The following is a 20,557-nucleotide window of genomic DNA, read 5'->3' as shown; positions in this document are numbered from 1 at the left end:
AGCTTCTACTTGTTTGAATCACGCTAATTTGTCTGTGAACGTAACACACCTGGTTGGGGCTCAAAGCGTCGCTATGTTACCTTTAACATAGTGACTGTCATAGGTGACGCTACTCCGGTGCAGTCTTAAAAAAGTACAAAAGACGAGATGCTAACCAGTTATTTTCCATTTTCCATACATGTTATGGTACGTTCACACCAAACGCGTTATGCGAGTCAAAAAAAAAGTCTGATGCTTCAAGTTCGTTTGGTGTGAACCACCATTAGCCTACATGACAATGTCTCCATGGTTACTAATGGTTAGATGCCTACCCTTGCCATAAAGGGTATCTGATATCTTTCTATTCATCTTTACTTATAAAATATTTGAACATAAATCTTCTTACCCTGTAAAAAGTGTTCGCTGCAAATCCATCATTTCGCCGGGGGCTGACAGTCATTATGATTGACGGCTGCTATCCATCGCTGCCGAGAATTTCCTCATTAAAAATTATAAAATAAAATGACAAGTTTGGTTTGCATCCTTGTCAGCTCTCATCCTCGGTTACAGGATCAGATCGCCAAGGTGCCTGCTGTCAGCCACCACCCATCACACACGGCACCCGGCCCCTTTGGCCCATTTTCAGGGCCTCCTAAACTGCTTAATTTATCAGGTGCTGGTTGGATAGATTCAGCTTGACATCTCACATCTCCCTCCATATGGAGAAAGTCAGGGATTTGCTGTGATACAAATTTTTTAGCTGTATTACCAAGCTTATCCGTTACCGTTTTAGCTTTGGCCGACATTTCTTGAGGTGCATCACTTTGGATTTTGCTTGTTTCGTGATCGCCCTGTATGTTCTTTAAGTCTTGCTGGGACCTCCTTAAATCCTGCGTTTTTAAGCAAGAAATCATATTGCTGTCCGTGACAGCTGGCACGGTCGACTGGATTTCACCACCGTTTTGCTTTAGGACTCTCTTTTCTCTGAGTTCATTGCCAGTCTTCTCGTATATTGCCTGAAGTTTGGCATTCCCAACGACTAGCTCATTCCGATGCTGTTCGAGTCGGTGATACTTGTCAATCCAGTATTTGTCAGCAGCGTGTTGGCTTCGAAGCGCATCGATTTTATTCTCCAATGCGTCCCTGTAACTACTCATGGTTTTGATTTCTTTTTTCAAAGCTGAAAAGTCATTCCAAACTTTCTCACCAAGTCCGACTTTGTAATTTAACTCTTCGAGCTGCCGCTCCAACACTGTGTTGTTGGAGCGTAAAATCTGGAGCTCCTCTTCAGATTTTCCGCGCTTTTCCTGCAGCTGGTTTTGTTTGGCTAGTTTTTGTTTGGCTTCCTCAACTTGGTTTTGCAGCAAGACGTTCTGTTTTTTCAGAATTTGCTTCTGATTTTTCACTCTTTCGTAATCTTCCAGAGTAACTGAATCGTTCAGTTTGGAATTTAAACTCTCAAGTTCTTGCTCCAGAGCCCTGTTGCTCTGAAGGAGAATCTCAATTTTGTCCTTTTTCAGCTCATATTTCTTTTCTGTAGCTGTCTTAGCTGCAAATTTCTTTCTTGCGGCCTTGACTTGCTGTTGTAAGTCTTTGTTTGCCTGGACGCAATCCTTCATTTTTTTTGTAAGGTCGTAGTGATCATCTTCACAAGAACTGCAGTCTTTCAGCTTAATATTGATCGCGTCCATTTGCTTGGACGCAATCGGGATGTCATTATTTTCATTGATTTCCTTGGTTTCATCAATGAGAAGGCACGCGCCGTCAAGCAGTTCCTGTACTTTTCCTTTGCGGAAGCATGAAATCTTTTTGAAAAATGACATTTTCCTGACTGTTTGAGAGGTTTTTTTTATAGTAGAAACGAGCTGAACTCAATAAACACGCGCTATCTCTGCCAGGAACAAATCCTAAGTGAAACAGAGTTTTTGAACCCCTATGAAACAGTCTGGTTCCTTTGCTTCATCACTGATGACATCACAGCCAAACCACTATGACATCACTGGCTCTCTCTCTCTCTCAACCATTTTGGGAGACCGATAACTTCCTGTGCGGGTCCAGTTACTAGCCACGCTGTCCGGTTTGTTTATTTTTGTGTTTGCTGTGGACTGTCTGACATCCGAGGACACAGCAGACAGGAAGGTCAAAATTGCAAAGCTCCAAAGGCTCAACAAACATTATTAAATTCTAATTTGTTATAAAAGACTTGCAGGGAGCAGCGTTATGAAACTATTAGCCACTTCTCTAGTTATTTGCATATGTGAAGAGATCTTTTTGCACACCATGAGCAAGTCAACTTTAAATCTAAAGCACACATACGCGTGGTAGCTTTACATGCAGCGGCGGTGAACTTAAGATGAAAGAGGAACTTAATGTTTTAATTTTTCTACGGGGCAAAAAAATCCAGTTTGTTCAAGTTTGAGGTTGGATTGTTTAAAATCACCAACCTGAAATTAGATCCTAAAGCCCTGGATGATACAGCTGAAAAACCTATCACGATATAAATGTAGTGTCAGTCGATATCAATAATTATTGATCGGTTTTTCGTTTAAAATATCTGAAATACTGCCAAACTGGTGGAATAATCTTCCCTGTTTTTATTTCATGCCGTTGTTTATTTTTAAGGAGCTATATGAGCCACAGAGGCGGAAAATGTTGTTGCTAGGTAACCAAAGAGTGAGTGAGATAATTGATGTCACCAACCTTGCTTATCAGCTAAAAGCTTTTCCCCAGCCTACATCCCCCAGAATGCCATGCAGTGCTGTATTGAATATTCTGTATTATCTGTTAATATTACTCATGTGTCTATTATATAATATATATAATATATACAATACAATATATATAGTTACTGATTTATTGTCCAGCCCAAGCACTATATGATGAAAACAATCAGAAGTGCAGCTCTGGGAATATTTTAGAACTGGAGCAACTATTGATCCAGACAATTGATCAAGTCAGAGTTCCCACTTTTTCAAATGGATTTTTTCTGATTCTAATTCGGTAATTCTCATTTCCCAGCACAAATCAAAAGCAGCATTAAGGTAGACATTTTAACTCGAGGGTATTTTGAACCTCTGATAGTCAAAACGTTGTCTCTGTCGGTGATAAAGGTTGATTTCGTCAGACTTGGAACTCCGACATTCCAACTTCTGAGTACAATCAGAAAGCTTTTATAATATAAACTTAGCTGTTTACAATTTCCTCTGTGTTATGAAACGTTTAAGCTTGTTAATATTTAATACTGGGAAATCTAAGAACTATTGTGGTCCCTTGCACTAAAAGCAAAGTAGGCAGCTGGGTCATTGCTTTGCAGAATCTCATTTCCTGAATCCACACAGCCAGACTAGAAACAGAGTTTTCAGTCACATTCACTTTGGAAACTGTTTCTAAAAATCAGATTTGCTCAGGAGACTGCACAGTGCTGCAGTTTATAACAACAACAGGACAAAATGTTTGACGGAAAGTAGAAAGGGCGAGAAAAACAAAGGAAATGGACACTTGAAAGACTTCAGTCGCTTAGCTTTCTGTTAAATAGCCGCCTTTTCAAAAATGACAAGAACTAATAAAAACCAACTATATGTCTTGCTGCAGCCTCCACAAGTGAAACATGTGCTGTCTGACTTGAAATCTGTGTGGATGCGTGTGTGTGTGTGTTTTACCCTAAAACTATGTGCAGGGAATCTTGCACTCATTAGTGCAAAGCCTCAGTGTAGACTAGCTCCAGTTGCAGCAGTAAATGCTGCCTTTGAACTTTTAATAGAGCCCTGAAACCCAACTAGGCCTTAAAAAATACAAATCTGCAGGAGAGAAAGGGGCAGAAATAGCAACTCACGAGAGCGTGAGACGAAGACCCGCTGCAGGAGTTAAACCGCCGAGCGACAGAGCGATAATTGATTATTTTAAATAATACCTGAAAAGCGGGTGAAAATCACTCCCGACGTGGTCGCACAATCGAGGCACCATGTTGCGCCCGCACCTGTGTGTGTGTGTGCGTGTGCGTGTATGTGTGTATGTCTGCACCTTGATGCAGTTGGATGCAATTAAAACATGCAGCTTGTTCTGTGGGGCAGTTGGACTTGCGGGCATTTCAGCAGAGCGCGGGTTTCTGCTGCAAAACCATCTGCAACAAACAGATGTTTAGTCTTTATGAGGTCTTTACAACAGGTTTGGCAAGTATGTGTGTGTGTGTGTGCGTACGCGTGGGTGTTTGTGCGTGTGTGTGTTGGCGTACACGGGTTTCTGGGTTAGACCCAAGATGGAAACCTCTCATCCGTAAGCTGTAAAAGAGCAGAAATGGAAATGAGCAGGAAATTCAACTTTTTGCTCCAACAGCCATCGTTTTACAGGTTTGGATGTACAGGAAGGAGGTAAATCCCAGGCCAGCTGTGCGCGTCTTAAGCTGGGCGAAGAGCAAACAGTGCGAGGAGTGAGCATAAATTCTGATTCTTCATCATTGCTCGCATTATTGGTTTATTTTCCGAGACTCTGCGCCGATGCGAGGATTTGCTGCAGCGGGGCTGCGAGCCGGACTGTTTATTTGGCTGGTTGCTGTTTACGGAGATGGGCGCTGTGGAGCTGAGTGACAGCAAGAGGAAATTCTTCTGATAATATACTGACATGCTGAGAATCCAGCGGGGAGCTTGGCTCTCCAAAATGAACTGAAAACACGGGATGTTTTATGAAAACCCGTCTGTTAAAAATCTGACTTTGTGGAAAGTGTAAAAATGATCCGAGTCTGCGAACCTATGGTCATCGTCACCTTCCAAAAGATGATTTATGTTTTTTTTAAAAAAAAACAAAAAAACAATTATGTTTGTCAGAAAAAAAAGACTTATGTAATGATGTTAGGAAGGTGACGAAATTAAATGACTAAATTACCATCACAACAAATTACAAATCTTTTCACTGTCTAACAACAACTGAAAAGTTGCGATGGTGTTTTTAGTTTATAAATATTACTCTCTGTTCCTTCAAAGGCGTTTTTATCATTGTAATACTTTGGTAGAAGTGGGTCACCATTCAATCTGTGTGACAAATAAATACAAAGATTCCCAGCACATGAGGTTTTTTTGGACATGCTGGAATAAAACAGGACAATATCAAACAAACCATTGTATAGGAAAACAATAATATCAGAGGAAAGTTTCCATCGCAATCCCCACAGCATAATGAAGCCAACACCATGTTTAACCGTGGGGCGGTGTTTTCAGCGTTACGTGTGATTCCTCTTCTTTGCCAATAGGGCTCTTTATGTCCTTGTTTTAACAATTGCTTTTATTCTTTCTTGTCTTAAAACTACAGTAGATTTGTGCAAAGCTATTGATCTCTGCAGCTCCTCCAGAGGAACCGTGGACCTCGTGTTAAATTTCTCCCACTGTTCTCACACAAACCTCTTATATCTTCGCAGGACAGCTTTATTTTATACCACAGCTTCTCTTCACAAACAGAAAAATAGCTGCTTTTTGATGTTACACCTTAACTTTAATTCGCCCTTTGTTTCCCTCATAACAGTTCTCCTTGCCTCCCAGATAACAACAAAGTAATAGCAATGCATAAAAGTTTAAATGATTAAAGTTCCTATATAAAAAACATTTTAGGAGGCAGGACAAATTAAACCCGCAGTCGCTTGGTACCTCCTGCTGGCTGAGCAACGACCTGAAGCTGCTGTTTAAAAAAACTAACTGATAAGTGCTGGGTTTACAGCTCCGAGTCCTGACGGGATGACTGTCGACGCAAACGCTTCAGAGTCCGACATTTATCGTCTGCTATCAGAGATCCAAAGAGGAAACCCTGAAAGCAGAAAAACCCAGAGCGCTTACACAACAAAGCCGAAGACAGACGGCAGCTGGAGACGCAGCAGAGAGCGAGCTGCAGGTTTTATCAGCCCCAAAGTAAAAAGTATGTAAAATAATAATAATAATTAAAAAAAAAACAACAACAAAAAACACTAGAGGTGGAAGAAATGCAGCGTAAACTATATGAAATATGGCAACGCGCGCAGAGCGGAGTATGAAAATAAAACCGCCATAAAACTGCACGGGGCCTCGATTGTGGTCTATGCAGAAACATGGAGGGAGGCCAACGCAGCCAGATTGGACCGAACGAGACGGAAGGGGAGACATATCAACAGATTTAGAGATCGTTACAGTCAAAGCTGTTCTTCAAATGTGACCACAGTCTCAATCTATACAGACCCCAGTCCTTTCATATCCACAGATGAGAGGGACAGAACCTCCCCGATCCTGTTTACTGTGCTCTTTACGATAAATCTTTACAGCCTTGTTTTATGGTAGTCATCATACGAAGTTAAACTTATGGTCATCATGTTGACGTCTGAGAGCACCTTAGCCCTATGATGAATGCCAGAGTTATTTTAAAAAGCACAGTGAGTGATCCACCATTCGGCTTTGACACCGGAGAGAGCGGAGGTGGACTTTTCTTTCTTTTTACTTTTTTAGAGCAGTTCCTCATTAAAAAATAGAAGAAGAATCCTCTGAACTTCAGTAGAGCTTTTAACAGTACGAGTCTCCTTTTCTCCGTCCTATGAAAACATCCCATCATACTGTGCTCTATCCCTCTTGGCTGGAGCGACGCATCAGATGTGGGGCTTTTCACAGGGCGTACCAGGGGACCGGCGAAACCAGAGACAACAACAACAAATACGTCCTTGTATTTTTAGGTTGTGATTATAATGCTCATTTCACAGTTTAATGCTCTAAGGAAACCAAATAAACTTTGCCGTACAGAGAGGAACCGGCGAGATCGAGATCAAATCTCTACTGCTTCCAAATGGGTTTTTTAAAAAAACGCAAACAAAAACAAAACAAAGCACAGCCAAAAAACTTATGACAATCCCAGTTTGTGGGACATTTATTAATCCTTACTATTTGAGACACGTTTCTTTTTATATTTATATCATAATTAACATTCCTCGTCTGCCAGTAAGCTGGTTTACATCTTACTGGCATTAGCAAGTTCAAATGTGAACTTGCTACCTCCGTTAATACCAATTTATTTTGACTATAAGTATTTTTGTAGTCTTTATCTTAAATGTTCTTAAAAACATCAAGAGGCAACATCAAAAGTTGGCACATTTAGACAGAAGGTGATCTAGATTGCAGTAACGCCCCATCTCTGTTTGCCAACTGTTACAGTTTGCTGCCATCTACTGACAAATCAGAGGTACTGAAACATTCAAATGCTTCCATTGATGTACTCTCATAACACTGTAGCAGCTAATACATTATAGTTTAATACTTTCATTATTATTTGTACACTGGGCCTTCAAAAGTATTAACTCTGACATTTTTCTCATTTTACTATAAGATAAACATCCTTTAAAAAAAAAAGCATAAAAGTTGTAGTTTGTAGTTGACACATTTTATGTAAAATTTGTCCATGGTTAAAGATTAATTTTCATATGTGGGACATTTACTTACATTTTACTTAGTTACATTTATAAACACTTTGCACAAAAAAATAAATAAATAAATAAATAAAGTACCTTAAAGAAGTAATTTTACTACATTGTTTTTTTTTTTAGTTTAGTAAAATTATGATATACCAGTAATCTTACTTGAATTAAATTTCTGGGTATTCTATCCACTTTGCAGTGTTAGTAAATAAAAACCTATTTTACTAAAACTGAATAAGACTCTTAAAATGTGTTACTTGCCAATATATATATTTGTAGGGTTTTTAAATTGAGTTTTAAAATACCAGAATATGCACATAACTATTTTTTATCGGTCTGGTGAAATTATTGTAAAATATTAAATCATTCGTTACACACAGTATTCAGGTAGCCATTTTACGTAATGCTTTCTTACTCTTGCTTACGTTCTTGGATGGCTACTTTTAGCTTCTACTTGAGTAAAAACATACCGAACTACTTACTAGCTAGTGTACCCACCGTTAATCTTTGCACTACAAATCCCAGGAAGCCTTTCGTCCGTCGCCATAGAAGCGGGAAGTTCATTTGAGCTTATTTTCCTTTCCACTATGAACCCCCCGGTTCGCGTCTTCGCCGCTCTGCCAGCGGCAGAATCGGACTGTAGAAACAGACCGCAGGACCTAGAGGTAACATGTCTCAATAAGCCGGTGAGGGAGATTCAGGTCACCGGCGTGGCGGAGGTTTCCTGCCCGGCCGACCGAGCGTGGTTGGTGGTCAGTGTGACCAGCACGAAGGAATCGATAAACGAGGTGACTAACAGTATTTCTCGGCGACTGGAATACATTTTCCAGACTATCAGGTAAAAACAACCGAGCTTTGATATGAATAAACAACGTTCGTGTCGTAACGTTAACTAGGTTTTGTTGCCAAGGGCAACCGGCATGCAATGCGTGGAAAAAGTATTCGTACTCCTTTAATCTTTCCACACTTTCGACACATTCCACCCATGAAAGTTAATATTATTGTGCTCCAATATAGCAAACCAAAAGGAAGTAAATTGTTCTCAATATTTTTCATAAATAAAACTGGGTGGCTTGCATTTTTTTAAATCACGTAGTTCCTTACATCAGACCAAAAGAAATTAAATAATAATTTACATAGAAATTTGGGATAAACAAAAAGCACGTTTAACACCTGCTTCAAGATTATTTTCAAAAGGTTTCCTCATTGGAAAGCATATTCTAATTGAATGTATGTTGTTACTAGCTATAATGTTGCTAAAAATAATAATAATAATTTGGCAAATGTCGCGACCTTTCAGTACTAAAATTTTGCTTACTCAGGATGCAACGAATCCACTCCTGTTTTTTACCAAAATAAATCACTTATATTTAGTCTAATATAACTTTCTTTCTTTTATTTCTCCTTAGACAACATGGCGTCAGCGAGGAACACAGAACAGTGAGACGGACTCTTTGCCGAGATGCTGAGGCCTATGTCATGGAAGCAGAGGTGAGGTGCTTGGACAGCTAATTGGTTTTGCAAGAGTAGAGTTCCCTGACCTGACAGGATTGCCAAATGTTCCCACAGATCCTGGTGACCTTCTCAGAATTCAAGAAGATGGAGCAGACGTGTTGCGTCCTATTGGAAAAGCTGGATAAGAGTGTCCAAGTGGGGACGCCTCGGTTCTTCCACAGCGCTGCGTGCCTGAGTGAGCTGAGGTGCTTACAGCTCCAAACGGGTATCGTCTCATTTAAATCAAATGCAGGAGTGGTAACCAGCGTGTTTGTGTTGGGTGGTGTTTCTTTGTATTTTTAAGGGTTCGTGCGACTGTGTCAGCCGTTGAAAATGCTCAACAGAAGGCCAGTAAGATCGCTCAGCTACTGGGGGAAAGTTTGGGAGCATCGTTACTGGTCAGAGAGGAGGAGACCAAGGAGTGGAGGAACGAAGAGGAGGCTACAGGTGGAGAATGCAACTCGATGCACTTTCCTCCTCTCCTTCCTACAGCCACCGCCACCTCGCAAGTGTCTGTTTCCTTCAGCTTCAGAGACAAAAGCAAGAAAAAGCTCTAAACACACATTTGGAGTCTAGAAACACTTTATTGCACGGTTTTCACACTTGAACAGATGTTAAATTTTATAGTCTTTGCCAAAGTCGAGGCAGTCCCGGTGGCTTTCATTAAAATCATTTGCACACTATAAGCTATAAATTATGTAAAAAAGAAGAAAAAAAACTTTGACTTTCTTACATTTGTTACTTCTAATACCAGTATTTGTCTCCATATTCCAAAAAGGCAAAAGTGAGTCCGAGTGAGGGGAGATTCAGTGTGTCTCTCTGATTTACGCACCCATTGGTGCTTAAGTTCAATACCTGTCTTGGAAGAAACGTCGCGACAAACTGAGACCAAGCTCAGGAGCGCAATCGTGAAAGCCGTCCCAGTCAGTCGCCCTCGGTCTCGTCCTCTGGGAACAGCTCCCTGAGCCAGTCCTGCATGACGAAGCGCGTCCCGTCAAAATGTGTGAAGTAGTTCTCCAGGGTGGGAATGTCCGGCTACAAACATCCAACCGTCAGCTCAAGATGCGAGGAGTGTGCGAGTATAAAACAAACCTCAAGTTCTGCGGCAGAAAGTCCTTACCCTCATCCCTGTGAGGCGCTCCAGCTGTGTTTGAGGCAAGTATGCAACCATCAGAGAAGAGGGTCCAGGTCCGCCGAACAGCACCTTGTAATGTGGCGTCTTCTCTGCCTTTGTGTCCTGTTGTCACACAAAACAATGTACAGCTTCTTTTTCTTAATCAACAAGGTCTCTATACAGCCCTGATTGGATTTGACATCAACAAGCACTCAGATTGGGTCTGATGTTAAACAAAATAAGGACATATAGAAAAGTATCACATACCCACAAATGGGAATAGTAGAAGATTATACTTTTATTTAAAGAAACTTGTGACAGTGCATGGCATCAGGAGCTCTTTGGAATACTAGGAGATTTTAAATAAAAATCAGTTTTCTCTATAAAACAGGAAATTGTTTTCTATTGGGTCCCCATAACAATCGTTAACTAAAAGTCAACCGGTTGTTTAGTAGTCTTGTCCTACCATCACAAATGCAAACATGGGAAGTCAACTACTCTAAATCTATGGGACGTTTAATGTAATTGTGTTCTTTGGTCGGATGTTGCTAAAATTTTTTCAGCAACAAACAGTTTGGTTTGGTGTGAAACAAAACAGGACTGGGCGATAAAGTATCTGTTGGGATATTAATAGAAGATTTGTCCAAAAGATTTTTCATAATTTTATTGAGCTCCAGTCCAGAGTCGCAGGGCATTCTGGGGGGACGTAGGCAAAAGAAAGGCTTTTACCGCTTAACGTCTCACCAACTCAGCTTAGAAATGTTGGTGACATCAGCTAACTCACTCTTGATAAGCTAGCAACAACTTATGTTACTTGCACAGTAGCAGTTTCACGTTGCCTCCAACATACTCTGGCACAGTTCACTCCTCGGAGGTCTGTGTGTAGTTGAAGAGGACTCAGTGAACGTCTGCCGGAGACATTCACACAAAGGATGTGTACTCAGTAATGTGCTGAGTTGAACAGGAAACTGCTTGGCAGGAAACAATGTTCACATTGAACTGATAATGTTGAGAGTCAGCGCAACCAGTCGCATGGACACATTGCGTGACTGCCTCTCTTTGTGCAGCTGACAATTACGTGGTGGAGAATAAACAGGGCTAGGTGCCCAACTAGCTCATCAAACGTGCTAGCATCCATTCGGATTATGGGAGGCGAAGGAGTTTGTCACAAGAAATGTAGGTAATACGTATTCTTGACTATAAAATCTTGCCCATCCGTGGACAATGCTGTCACCACTTATAGATAAAGATTGGAGTGGAGTGAAAGGAGAAAATGAGAACAACAGTTCTAGAGGAAATTGTGAATAAAAGAGGAAAGGCCACGTGTCAAGGTTGGCAGGACTTTGGATAAAACCAAAAACGATCAACTGATAATGAAATGCTTATATTGCAATACTTTTCAGCCATATTGTCCAGCCCTTAAACGAAATATGTGTAAAAAAGTACCTCATCCTTACTCAAGAGTAGATGGAGGACCAAGTTCTTTGTTAGAGTAACATTGAAAAAACTTGTATTCTCCAGTAAACTGAAAATGGTTTGCCACATTGGCTCACCAGACACAAAGTTCTTATCCTATGGCATTCTTAGTCTCCCAACCTAAATCTTATAGAAACCCTGTAGGCTGCACTGGAGAAAGCATAAGAGCAAAACAAGGATCCTAGATTATATCTAAGATTGTGTAAAGAGGAATGAACAGAGTTCTCCACATCTGAATCCTCCAGGAGCGCTTACAATTGTTGTCCAGTCCTGTGAGTTATTGAAGTAGAACAACCTTGAAGATATGAATGAGTTCTGCTCACCAACCTCAGAGTTCGAATACATTCTGTCCACCCACTCCTGAGGAGCTCGCAGTTCTTCGTCCCAGCTCACCACCACCCCGATCATGTGGCCCTTCCTCTCCATCACCACCTCTCCGACCCGCAGGAACACAAACGGGGGGCGAGGGCTACGCACTGCCTTGGAGGCTGCAGGGACAAAAGGTGTGCAAGTTTTTAAAGCAAGTACTGAAAGGGAAATCAATCACAGGGAAGACAATGGCATTAGGGCTCCTTGTTTAAGTCTACTAGATAATATCCAGATAAGTTGTTAGTGTCATTGGTGGTGATTATAATTCCTTGGACGATCAAACATTAGAGATTCAGAAATAACACTGGGTGAAACTGGCAACAGCACTGAAATACCGCCGTATCTAAAGTCAAGAGATGTACATATACTGGAATTTCACAAACCTCCGAAGAATCCATGATCATTATCAAATATCATGGTTTCTATTGGTGGAGACACTTGTTCCTCTTCCTGTCCCAACCCAACCAGAGACCTGCAGGAAGTCAGAATATTTGTTTATAAGAAGAAGCTGAGTTGGGTTTGCTTACTAAACCTAAATAGAAAGAATAGTTTATTTCAAAACTTAAAAGTCTACTCACTTAACTTTGGACAACTGCTGGTTTGTCCAGTCGCTCCATGCACTAGCGTTAAGGTATGACGTTCTCCACTGTTTCCATATGCGGAGCAACCTGAAACACATTTAATAATATATCCCTATATTATCACAATGTAATTACATTAAAGGGTTTTTATAGCGCTACCCCTTACCGCGTGGTTGCGTGGTAGCGCTGCGCCGCCGTAGAGCCGCACCACCGGGAGATGTAGTACTGCGCGGGCACGGCGGAGAGCAGGAGCGCGATCTGCAGCGCGGCGGCGGGGCCGAGCTGAGGCATGGCTGCGCAGCTGACACCTGAAGGCGGACAGGCGCGTCAGGTGCATGCGGGGAGTGCGGAACTACTGAAGCCGAAGTCTACGTAGGCTGTTTTTTTTTGTTTTGTTTTTTTTAGCCTCCGTGAGGAAAAAAGTTTTACTGAAATTTACTCATTACAATTTAAGGAAGAAAAAAAAAAGCTTAAACATAGTAACAGCTTATTTCTGTAACAGTAGCTCTCTTACCTCTTTCTGGAGCTCAAACTTTCTATCTGCTCAACATTGTGCTGCGGAGAGTTGGTTGCGCCTGGGAAACCTGAGCAGAGTGACAAGGTTTCACTTCTGTTTTATTTACATAAACGGCAACCCATGCCGCCGCCACCTGCTTATTTACAGTATTCCTAAAAACTTTCCGAAACAGGTGCTCTGCCCAATCACAGCAGCCCACGGAGGAGCGGACGGACCTTTAGCGACCCGCCACGTCAGGAAGCCCGTGAGGTCCGGGTGAGTGAAGAAGTGACACATGCGCTTTAGCGACGCAAGGGGGCAGAGTTGTTCATCCACTGTCGCAAAAGCCACTTAATAGGAAATAAATCTGAACAGCACTGAGAACTTCACAAATTCAATTACAAAATGAAACGATGTAGATTAATTACAATTATACCTTTCTTTTTCTTTTTCCAAATTTATTGATATTTTTTGTATGACTGCTACTGAAAATGATCCAAAATTTTGTTTCTCTGAAAAATTATATGAAAACAGTAACAAAAGCAAGATTATTTCGGATTATGTTTCATAGCTCAAGCAATCATGGGGAAAGAGTGCAAGCATGTTCATGAGAAATTTTAGTGAAAGGAAAAGGTGAGGTAGAAAATGCAACAACACACAGACTGTAGCTGGAACCTATCTGCTTCTAAATGTCCGAAGCCTTTTATCCGGGCTAAGAGAAAGAATCAGACTGCGCTGTCGTTGCTCAGTGGTCCAAAATTTGCTTTATCATATGGAAGTACATTTTGTGTTTTATTTTGAAATCAAGGTCTCACAATCTGGAGGAAGCTCTTTCTGCTTCCTGAATTAACACAGCAAAGATACAAATCACTTTTTTTTATGCCACAAATTACAAAACGTAAGCTGAATATGGAAACACAACTGTTTATTTACTTAAAATATTGGTATGAACTAACAGGACAGTAGTACTCCCCTACACATACATTCTAGCTTTATGCCTTTTATTTTTTTATTCTGCATCACTTTCTTTAAATATAAAAAGTATCCAAACTAACAAAGACAGCTTCATCAATAATTTCACATAAAAGAACCCTCCCCCATCCCTCTACTCACTTTTATCTCCGACAGCTCCATAAAACCTAACATTTTTTAAACATCTCAAAACGCGTCCTGGTGGCTCACGTGCACCCACTTCACTCACACACACACACACGCACACACACACACAGATGCTTCAGGCAGGCGCCACAAGCAGCATGACTCTGCCACACATCTACAGAGGCTCACACTGACCAAATCAATGTTCTCATGAAAACATAAATGCACCAGTGCAGCTCTGAACTGCCGAACCAGGGATTTAAAACGACAAACACATGTTTTAAGGGGACTGGTGTAAACATAAGCCCCTAATCTCAAAGTAAAGAATCCCGGGTCAGTAGATTAGTTCATCTGTCCATTCAGACAGAGATTTATTGGTACCCCAGGTAAAGATGGATGAAACACCTATAATAAGCTTTTATTGCAGGTATATAATCTCGCACAAAACAATTTAAAATGTACATTCAATTAGTAGGAAAACAATCCCATTAGTAGTGATTATTAAGAAAACCAGTGATGGTATATTATTTGTTCCCTACATCTGATAATGGCAACCAAGAGTGAACCAGGAAAAAAAATGTTTGTTCAACCATCACAAATGTAAAGATTCAAAACTTGCTATTATACTTCAATTGGGTTTGAGCCAAAGGGGCTGTTATGCTGTGGGCCTTATTGTGCAAAACCAGGACATTTGAAATAAAAATCCGCTGGCGTGTCCCAGCAAACTTAAAAAAAAAAAAAAGAAGCCATGTTTGAGCTGGCAAAATGATCCTCAACATTTTTGCCAGGTCAACACTGAAGTGATTCACAAAGCATGGAATCAATACTTCATTGAACATTTCAGCCCTTAGGACTAAATCCGATAGAAAACTAGCAGCTAAATGTGTGAGATTATACCACTGTAATAATAGATGTATTTATTTCTAAGGTTTTTACACATCTTTCCCAGAGGTACCAATAGATTTTTATAAGTCTATCTACTGTACTACTATACATTTGAATTGAAAATAATATTAAAACTTTATGTGCACATAAAGTAGTTATAAAGTGATGTTATTTAAAAAAAAGAAAAAAGAAAAAGCCATGAATAAACACTTAAAGCCAACTAAATCCTGCACTCACAATAAATACTTGCAAGGGTAAAGATTTAAACCTCAATCGGAAAACAGATTTTGTCTCTCCCTGTTGAGAAAAACAGTCGCTAGTTTTTGGCCCTTCCAGATTTCAAATAAACTTTTATACGGACATTATAAAAACAAAAAAAGAAGGAAAAACAACAAAACCCTCAAATGCGTGGCAGAGCATAAAGCATCATTCTATCTCCATGGATCAATCCATTGATATATCCTCTTGTATGGCAGGGAGACAGACAGAAGACACGTAACACACATCATATATAAATGAACATCCACAGTGGAGACAATAAAAATTAGTTAGAAAACACATTCAAAAGCCATGTTCTAAAACTTCAGTGCCCACAGACAGAATTTGGCATTGACAAACCTATTTTTTTTTTCTAAACAAACAATGACAAACAGGATATATGTTCAGTAATATGTGAGCTATGAGATGAACCAGGTGTGCTGTCGACGCTAGCATCCAGTCGGTCCCACAACACCTGATGAAACTCGCAGATTTTGGCATTCTGTGCTGGAGGAGAAACAAAATACCGGGAACGGACGCGTCTTTATAAACTCGGTACCCTTTACGTGTGGCAAAAAGAGAGTCCAAAGTTACAATGTTGTTGTTTTTTTTCCATAAACTCAAAGTCCAGTTCTCAGAACACAGAAGTGAGCAGAAACAAGAAGTCCAAATGTAAAATGATGAAACAAGGCCCCATAAGGAAAAAAAAAAGAAGAGGATTCAATATGCCAGAATAGCAAAGGCACACTATCAGAAACGTGAAGCTGTTTTTCCAGAAAAATGCAGTTTTGATCCGGTTTCCCTCCACTCCCCGCTGTTTTGCTTTCCAAATTACGAGGAAGTTGCAAGAACCTCCAAGACAGATTTGCATGTGAAAAGTGAATGCTGTCGCCATCGAAGCATCTCAACATTCTTTCAAACTTGTTTTAGGAACGTGGCGGATGCATCTCAAAGCTAGTGACCGCTCTCTGTACCGTAGGGTCGGTTACATCGACCGGTTAATTCTTCTCAGCAGCTCTGAAGTCGTTTCTTTGAGCAGTTCTGCAATCATCGAACTGTATGCCACTGTTTGTACGCTCCGGGTAAAGCCTGCACTCGGCCGTGTTAAAAACCAAGACACACACACACACCTGCACAGACACACCGTTGCCGGTCAGATGTTTACATCCACTCACGATCGGCATGAATGACGGGGTGTTGAACTATTTCTACAACTAAACACAAGAGCTGGTGCACAAGTTGAAATTTATTGTAGATTTTGAAAATTACACGTTTAAGGTTAAATATGTATCGTTCAGCTCCACTTATATTTAGTGAAATTCCCCCTTTTTCAGTTGCTAAGAACCCAACTGTACAGGAAGGCTAAAAATTGTTCTATCTTTTGAGAAATGGCTGTCTCATTTCCTGTTGGAAACAACTAACCCTTCTTGGTTACATAAGATGATTTTACATCTAAACCTGTCAGGCGTATGAGTATTTTAGAGCTTAGCAGTAGCCGTTAATTTCAGGTTAAGTTGTAGAATTCACTATAAGTACGACTGGCAGCGAAACAGACCCTCGGTGTAACACTGAGCTTAACGGTTGGAACAGAGTTCTCAGGTTTAAAATGTTTCTTCTTAATCAATCACAGTTTGGGTGAGACGAGTGTACCTTGATCCATGTTGAAGGTTCCAATGGAGCAATGATCCCAGACACATCAAGAATAATTTTTTAGCTGATAAATCACACTAAAATTAATATCCTGGACTGTCCCAGACGAATACCCTATCAAGGTTTCATGGGAGGAAACCGAACTACAAATTCTACGAAAAAGTCTGGCCAAACGATCCGCTAAAATTACGCCAGAAACTTCTCCCAACCGTTAATCAGGCTGTATGTAAATATTTGAGCCTGTATGTATGACTTTAAACCTGTGTGGATTAGAAAGAAAAAAAAAAAAAAACCTCAAAAAACATCCAAAATTGCTCCAAATTCTTGTTTTTAAAATGAATTCAAGTTGCATCTTAGTTCACCTACAATATAAGGTGCCTCAAATTAAGATGACGTTAACGCCAATGATGACTGGATGCAAACGTACGACTGGAACTGTACTTGCAAAATGCAAGCTTGTAGACAAACAGGCACATGTAGAGACATAGCGCACATGCACACCCACACACCTTACGTGTAAAAGGCACAAGGTATTGCTAATGCAGAGGACGCATTCAGAAATGATATACAAGCGCATCAATGACTCCTTTCACTCATGCATCATATTTTTCCGCCTCACAGTAAAACCAGCTTTCAGGAAGAAGACTGTTCCTCTCTCTAATTAACATGCAGAAAAGAACGAAAACACATTAACGGTACACAAAATGTACAGATGTACAGTACCGACAAAGGTACGCCATTTGGTATTTTAGCACAGACAGACACGCTCAGCTCAGCCAATGTGTAAGACTTCCAAATCAGAGGGACGATCATATGAAATTTTAGAAAGAGCAATGAAAAGGTTATATAAAAAAACAGAAAGGATGAAGTTAGGGGGAGAATATGTGGTCTTAGGCCAGTTGTTGGCGTAGGACAGACCAATTCACTTTTCGTCCCAATCTGACTCTGAACTGTGTTTAAGGTCCACCAGAGGAGAGTATCGTCAGACGAAGTGGGAAACAACGTCTTCACAGGGAGAGATTCTGTGTGCTCCTGTGGGATCCAACATGGATCAATAGAATAGGAGGTGTGGGAGCATATGAACATGCAGTGCTAAAGTGCTTAGTGGGCAGAGAGGAAGGTGGGGTCAATGACGAGAAGGGTAACAGGTAACGGCACAGTTTGCTCTCCGTAGCGTCAGCCAACTGAGCCTCCGTTTGGTCTAAAGCATCCGGTCCGAAAATCCCGCTGGGATCTCTCGGCCCTCTGAGCACTCGAGCTTGTGCATATGTCCTTTACCAGCCTATGAGATTGGCTTTGGCCTTTTCTGTCAGTTTGCGGACGCGCCCCTTAGAGGACGTCCCAAAGGTGATTGACGAGTCCTCAAACAGCAACTGCCTCTGTTCCTCCTCTGAGTCCTCTTCCATGTACCAGGCGGACCGCCTTCCTTGGTTACGTGTGCGCATCGACCCCATCGTCCCATCCCCAGCCTCGCCCTTTGGAGACTCTTTCCGACCCGATCGCTCGGAGGAAGTCTGGGGATGAGGCATGGCCTCTTCATTGGTTCTCCTGCTGCTCCTTCTCAGCGGTGAGGGCTCAGGCGACTCGGCTGGAGAAGTCGATTCCTTCGTTTTTACTATCCGCGGTCGGCCTCGTCGCCTAGGTGTCGGCGCCGCGCCAGAGTCTGACGGTGCTGACGTTTCCGGGGCGGACGACGTGCCGCCTTCGTCCCCTGTGGAGTGGTCCAGCTCGTCATCCGGAGTGGAGCTCCGGCGACTCCCACTCTGTCTCAACTCATCTTGTTCCTGCTTGCTCTTTCTGCCTTTCTTCTTGCCAGGTGGTCGACCCCGGGGTCTTGAGGGGCTGGCTGGAGTCGGAACTTCTGGAGGACTCACCGGTGAGTCTATTCTGGACCTTCGCCTCCTTCTTCCCATGCCTAAGGTCATGTGACCGCTGTGTCCGTTCAGATGGGCCGTACTTTGAGTCGAGGGGCTGGAAGGAGAACCTTAAAAGGAAAAATATGGACAAAGAGAGAAGACACAAGTAGAGACGATTTATCGTTTGCTCTGTAGGTTCAGTCTTAAACCAAAGCTATTTAATTTTGTTTGATGTTGGAAACACCAACCGAGTGTGTGTCGCACGGGCATCCTGAGCTTCCGACGAGTGCTTCCACCGCTACTGTCTGCTGCTGGAGGGGGCGTGACCTTTTCAGGAACTGGTGGCGTTGAAGCTCGGACAGAATTATGAGCCCGCAGTGAGCGAGAAGATTCTGACAATAGACAAGAGATACAGTAATTTGGCAAATTACTAAATGGGTCACTGTCATTTTGTGACCATATAAAACAGTTTAGGGTTTTAAATGTTACACCTTTATATGTTCTCACCAAGAATCTGAAGACATTGACTAGGCCAGTCTAAGACAAGATTTTAACTACTCTGTCATGAGTATTCGATTTAATCTCACCTCCTGTGCTCGGTGTGCTGTTAGTGATATTACTCGATGAAGGAGGTGATGAGTGTGCAAAGTGGCGTGCGGAACTACGCGTCCGTCCCGGAGCTGGGGTATCCGCTTTACCGTTGACCAGCTGTGGAGTCTGTTTCAGAGGGACATGCTGTCTGAGGGATGGCGGACGGGACGGAGCTGGCGATGGCTCCTTCTTGGCGGTCACCCTGGATGATACGCGTCTTTTCCTCTCTGGGCTACAAGCAGTCAGAGAGAAAAGCGAGGGATTCGTCTTTAGCTTCAGGTTTGATTAGTAACAATTAAAAACAAATAGTAGTGCTTTACTTCTTTTTTTTTTACCTGGATGCATTGCTGCTTGTGGGTGATTCGCTCCTCCTTCTCTTTGTTGTGTGCCGTGTCTGTCTGTCTGCAGCGTGACGCGTCTGTCTGTCTGTCCCTCGTCTGGTCAATTTATCTGTCATGCCGTGGATTGCTTTGTAATCAGAAAGGATGGGGCTGATATGCTCCTCAAACAGCGCAGAAAGCCGAAGACTCATGCTGTATATCTGCAAACACAAGGCACAACTGAAAATCAATAATCAAAAAAAGAAGGAGCTGACTGTAGAAAGATCTGTCTGGGTTTGGAAATGTCTTTTTGCGAATGATTCTCACCCGGGACTTTTTACTGGGTGTGTACGCTTTGGAATTGCTGAAAATGAGTCTGACATCCTTGCAAAGCTCAATGGGAGATGGATAATTTCCTTCAGTCAGCTTTTTCAGAACTGTGCCAAAGTCCATCGGAGAGTCGACTATTTGCAGGTAGTCCTACAGATGCAGACAGGAGTGGAAGAGGAAGAGAGAAAGAACAAAAGACGATTAATAATATCAGCTACAGAGCTGAAGCAGCACATGGCATCCGTGATATAGGGTTTTGAATCATTCGTACCGGGTACTCCTGTAGGTCCACGGGTTCTCTAAAGGGCTCAGAGTCTTCACACTGAAAGATAAGGTCCAGCAGCTCCTTGCAGCGTCCTTTCCAAGCATGAGGGTCGTAAGAACGAGGACGGTTCCGTAGCTGGCGCTGCATGGGCTGACGGCCCTTCACAGTAAACCCAAAGTTAATGGCTCACATTGCAATGGCTTACAGAAAGCTCTCGCTTTTACTATATCTTTTCTGCAATGCATAAAGGTGACCACTACGGGTGTTTTGTTTTCACTCACAAGCAGCCGACACCGATAAATGGTAACACTAGAAAATTTCTGAAGAAATTGAAACGGGGGCCTGCCAAAGTATGCCTGCTGGTTGGAACCCAACTTTGTG

At 41.8% G+C, this 20,557-nt stretch overlaps 4 protein-coding genes across 7 annotated transcripts in view; 1 reads left to right on the top strand and 3 right to left on the bottom strand.

Moving 5' to 3' along the window:
* Window positions 1-7,979, bottom strand: part of LOC122825243 (hormonally up-regulated neu tumor-associated kinase homolog) — a 128,763-nt gene extending 120,784 nt beyond the window's left edge. Inside the window, exon 1 of one of the 2 annotated variants that reach the window (XM_044106494.1) lies at window positions 7,892-7,979. The gene's annotated coding sequence lies outside the window, so the exon portion shown is untranslated. Of the gene's footprint in view, window positions 1-385; window positions 405-7,891 lie in introns of those variants that run through there. The other variant, XM_044106495.1, reaches the window with a different exon arrangement.
* Window position 7,980: 1 nt separating this feature from the next.
* irak1bp1 (interleukin-1 receptor-associated kinase 1 binding protein 1) lies at window positions 7,981-9,449 on the top strand. Its single transcript, XM_044106503.1, has 4 exons — window positions 7,981-8,231; window positions 8,803-8,884; window positions 8,963-9,093; window positions 9,192-9,449. The coding sequence occupies exons 1-4, from the start codon at window positions 7,981-7,983 to the stop codon at window positions 9,442-9,444; spliced, it is 717 nt and encodes a 238-aa protein (XP_043962438.1). The 3' UTR covers window positions 9,445-9,449.
* Window positions 9,450-9,451: 2 nt separating this feature from the next.
* Window positions 9,452-13,192, bottom strand: si:dkey-261l7.2 (uncharacterized protein LOC569751 homolog). Of its 2 annotated transcripts, none has more exons than XM_044106505.1 (7): window positions 12,942-13,192; window positions 12,594-12,735; window positions 12,425-12,514; window positions 12,230-12,318; window positions 11,801-11,965; window positions 10,008-10,124; window positions 9,452-9,922 (listed from the first exon to the last, which is right to left on the bottom strand). In XM_044106505.1, the coding sequence occupies exons 2-7, from the start codon at window positions 12,716-12,718 to the stop codon at window positions 9,882-9,884; spliced, it is 627 nt and encodes a 208-aa protein (XP_043962440.1). In that variant the 5' UTR covers window positions 12,719-12,735; window positions 12,942-13,192; the 3' UTR covers window positions 9,452-9,881. The 2 variants fall into 2 exon arrangements, with proteins under 2 accessions (XP_043962440.1, XP_043962439.1); XM_044106504.1 differs by having other exon boundaries at window positions 11,805-11,965.
* A 635-nt stretch (window positions 13,193-13,827) lies between these two features.
* Window positions 13,828-20,557, bottom strand: part of LOC122825241 (pleckstrin homology domain interacting protein) — a 42,406-nt gene continuing 35,676 nt past the window's right edge. For both annotated transcript variants that reach the window (XM_044106487.1, XM_044106488.1), the window contains exons 35-40: window positions 20,183-20,335; window positions 19,909-20,061; window positions 19,597-19,802; window positions 19,258-19,493; window positions 18,919-19,062; window positions 13,828-18,798 (exon numbers count right to left, since the gene is read on the bottom strand). In XM_044106487.1, the coding sequence (XP_043962422.1) occupies window positions 18,089-18,798; window positions 18,919-19,062; window positions 19,258-19,493; window positions 19,597-19,802; window positions 19,909-20,061; window positions 20,183-20,335 (1,602 nt within the window). In that variant the 3' untranslated portion in view covers window positions 13,828-18,088. The remainder of the gene's footprint in view (window positions 18,799-18,918; window positions 19,063-19,257; window positions 19,494-19,596; window positions 19,803-19,908; window positions 20,062-20,182; window positions 20,336-20,557) is intronic.

The sequence above is a fragment of the Gambusia affinis genome, linkage group LG22 (assembly GCF_019740435.1).
Source record: "Gambusia affinis linkage group LG22, SWU_Gaff_1.0, whole genome shotgun sequence".
Classification (NCBI taxonomy): domain Eukaryota; kingdom Metazoa; phylum Chordata; class Actinopteri; order Cyprinodontiformes; family Poeciliidae; genus Gambusia; species Gambusia affinis.
Note: the sequence above shows the minus strand (reverse complement) of the source record. Positions and strands in the feature narration are given on the sequence as shown.

Bases quoted from the DNA above. Each gene is read 5' to 3' on its own strand.
- si:dkey-261l7.2 (XM_044106504.1), bottom strand. From the start codon at position 12,718: ATGCCTCAGCTCGGCCCCGCCGCCGCGCTGCAGATCGCGCTCCTGCTC. The intron at 12,515-12,593 runs GTAAGGGGTAGC...AATGTGTTTCAG, and splicing joins CGCTACCACGCAACCACGCG to GTTGCTCCGCATATGGAAAC. The intron at 9,923-10,007 runs GTAAGGACTTTC...GGATGTTTGTAG, and splicing joins AGCGCCTCACAGGGATGAGG to CCGGACATTCCCACCCTGGA.
- irak1bp1 (XM_044106503.1), top strand. From the start codon at position 7,981: ATGAACCCCCCGGTTCGCGTCTTCGCCGCTCTGCCAGCGGCAGAATCG. The intron at 8,885-8,962 runs GTGAGGTGCTTG...ATGTTCCCACAG, and splicing joins CCTATGTCATGGAAGCAGAG to ATCCTGGTGACCTTCTCAGA. The intron at 9,094-9,191 runs GTGCTTACAGCT...TGTATTTTTAAG, and splicing joins GCGTGCCTGAGTGAGCTGAG to GGTTCGTGCGACTGTGTCAG.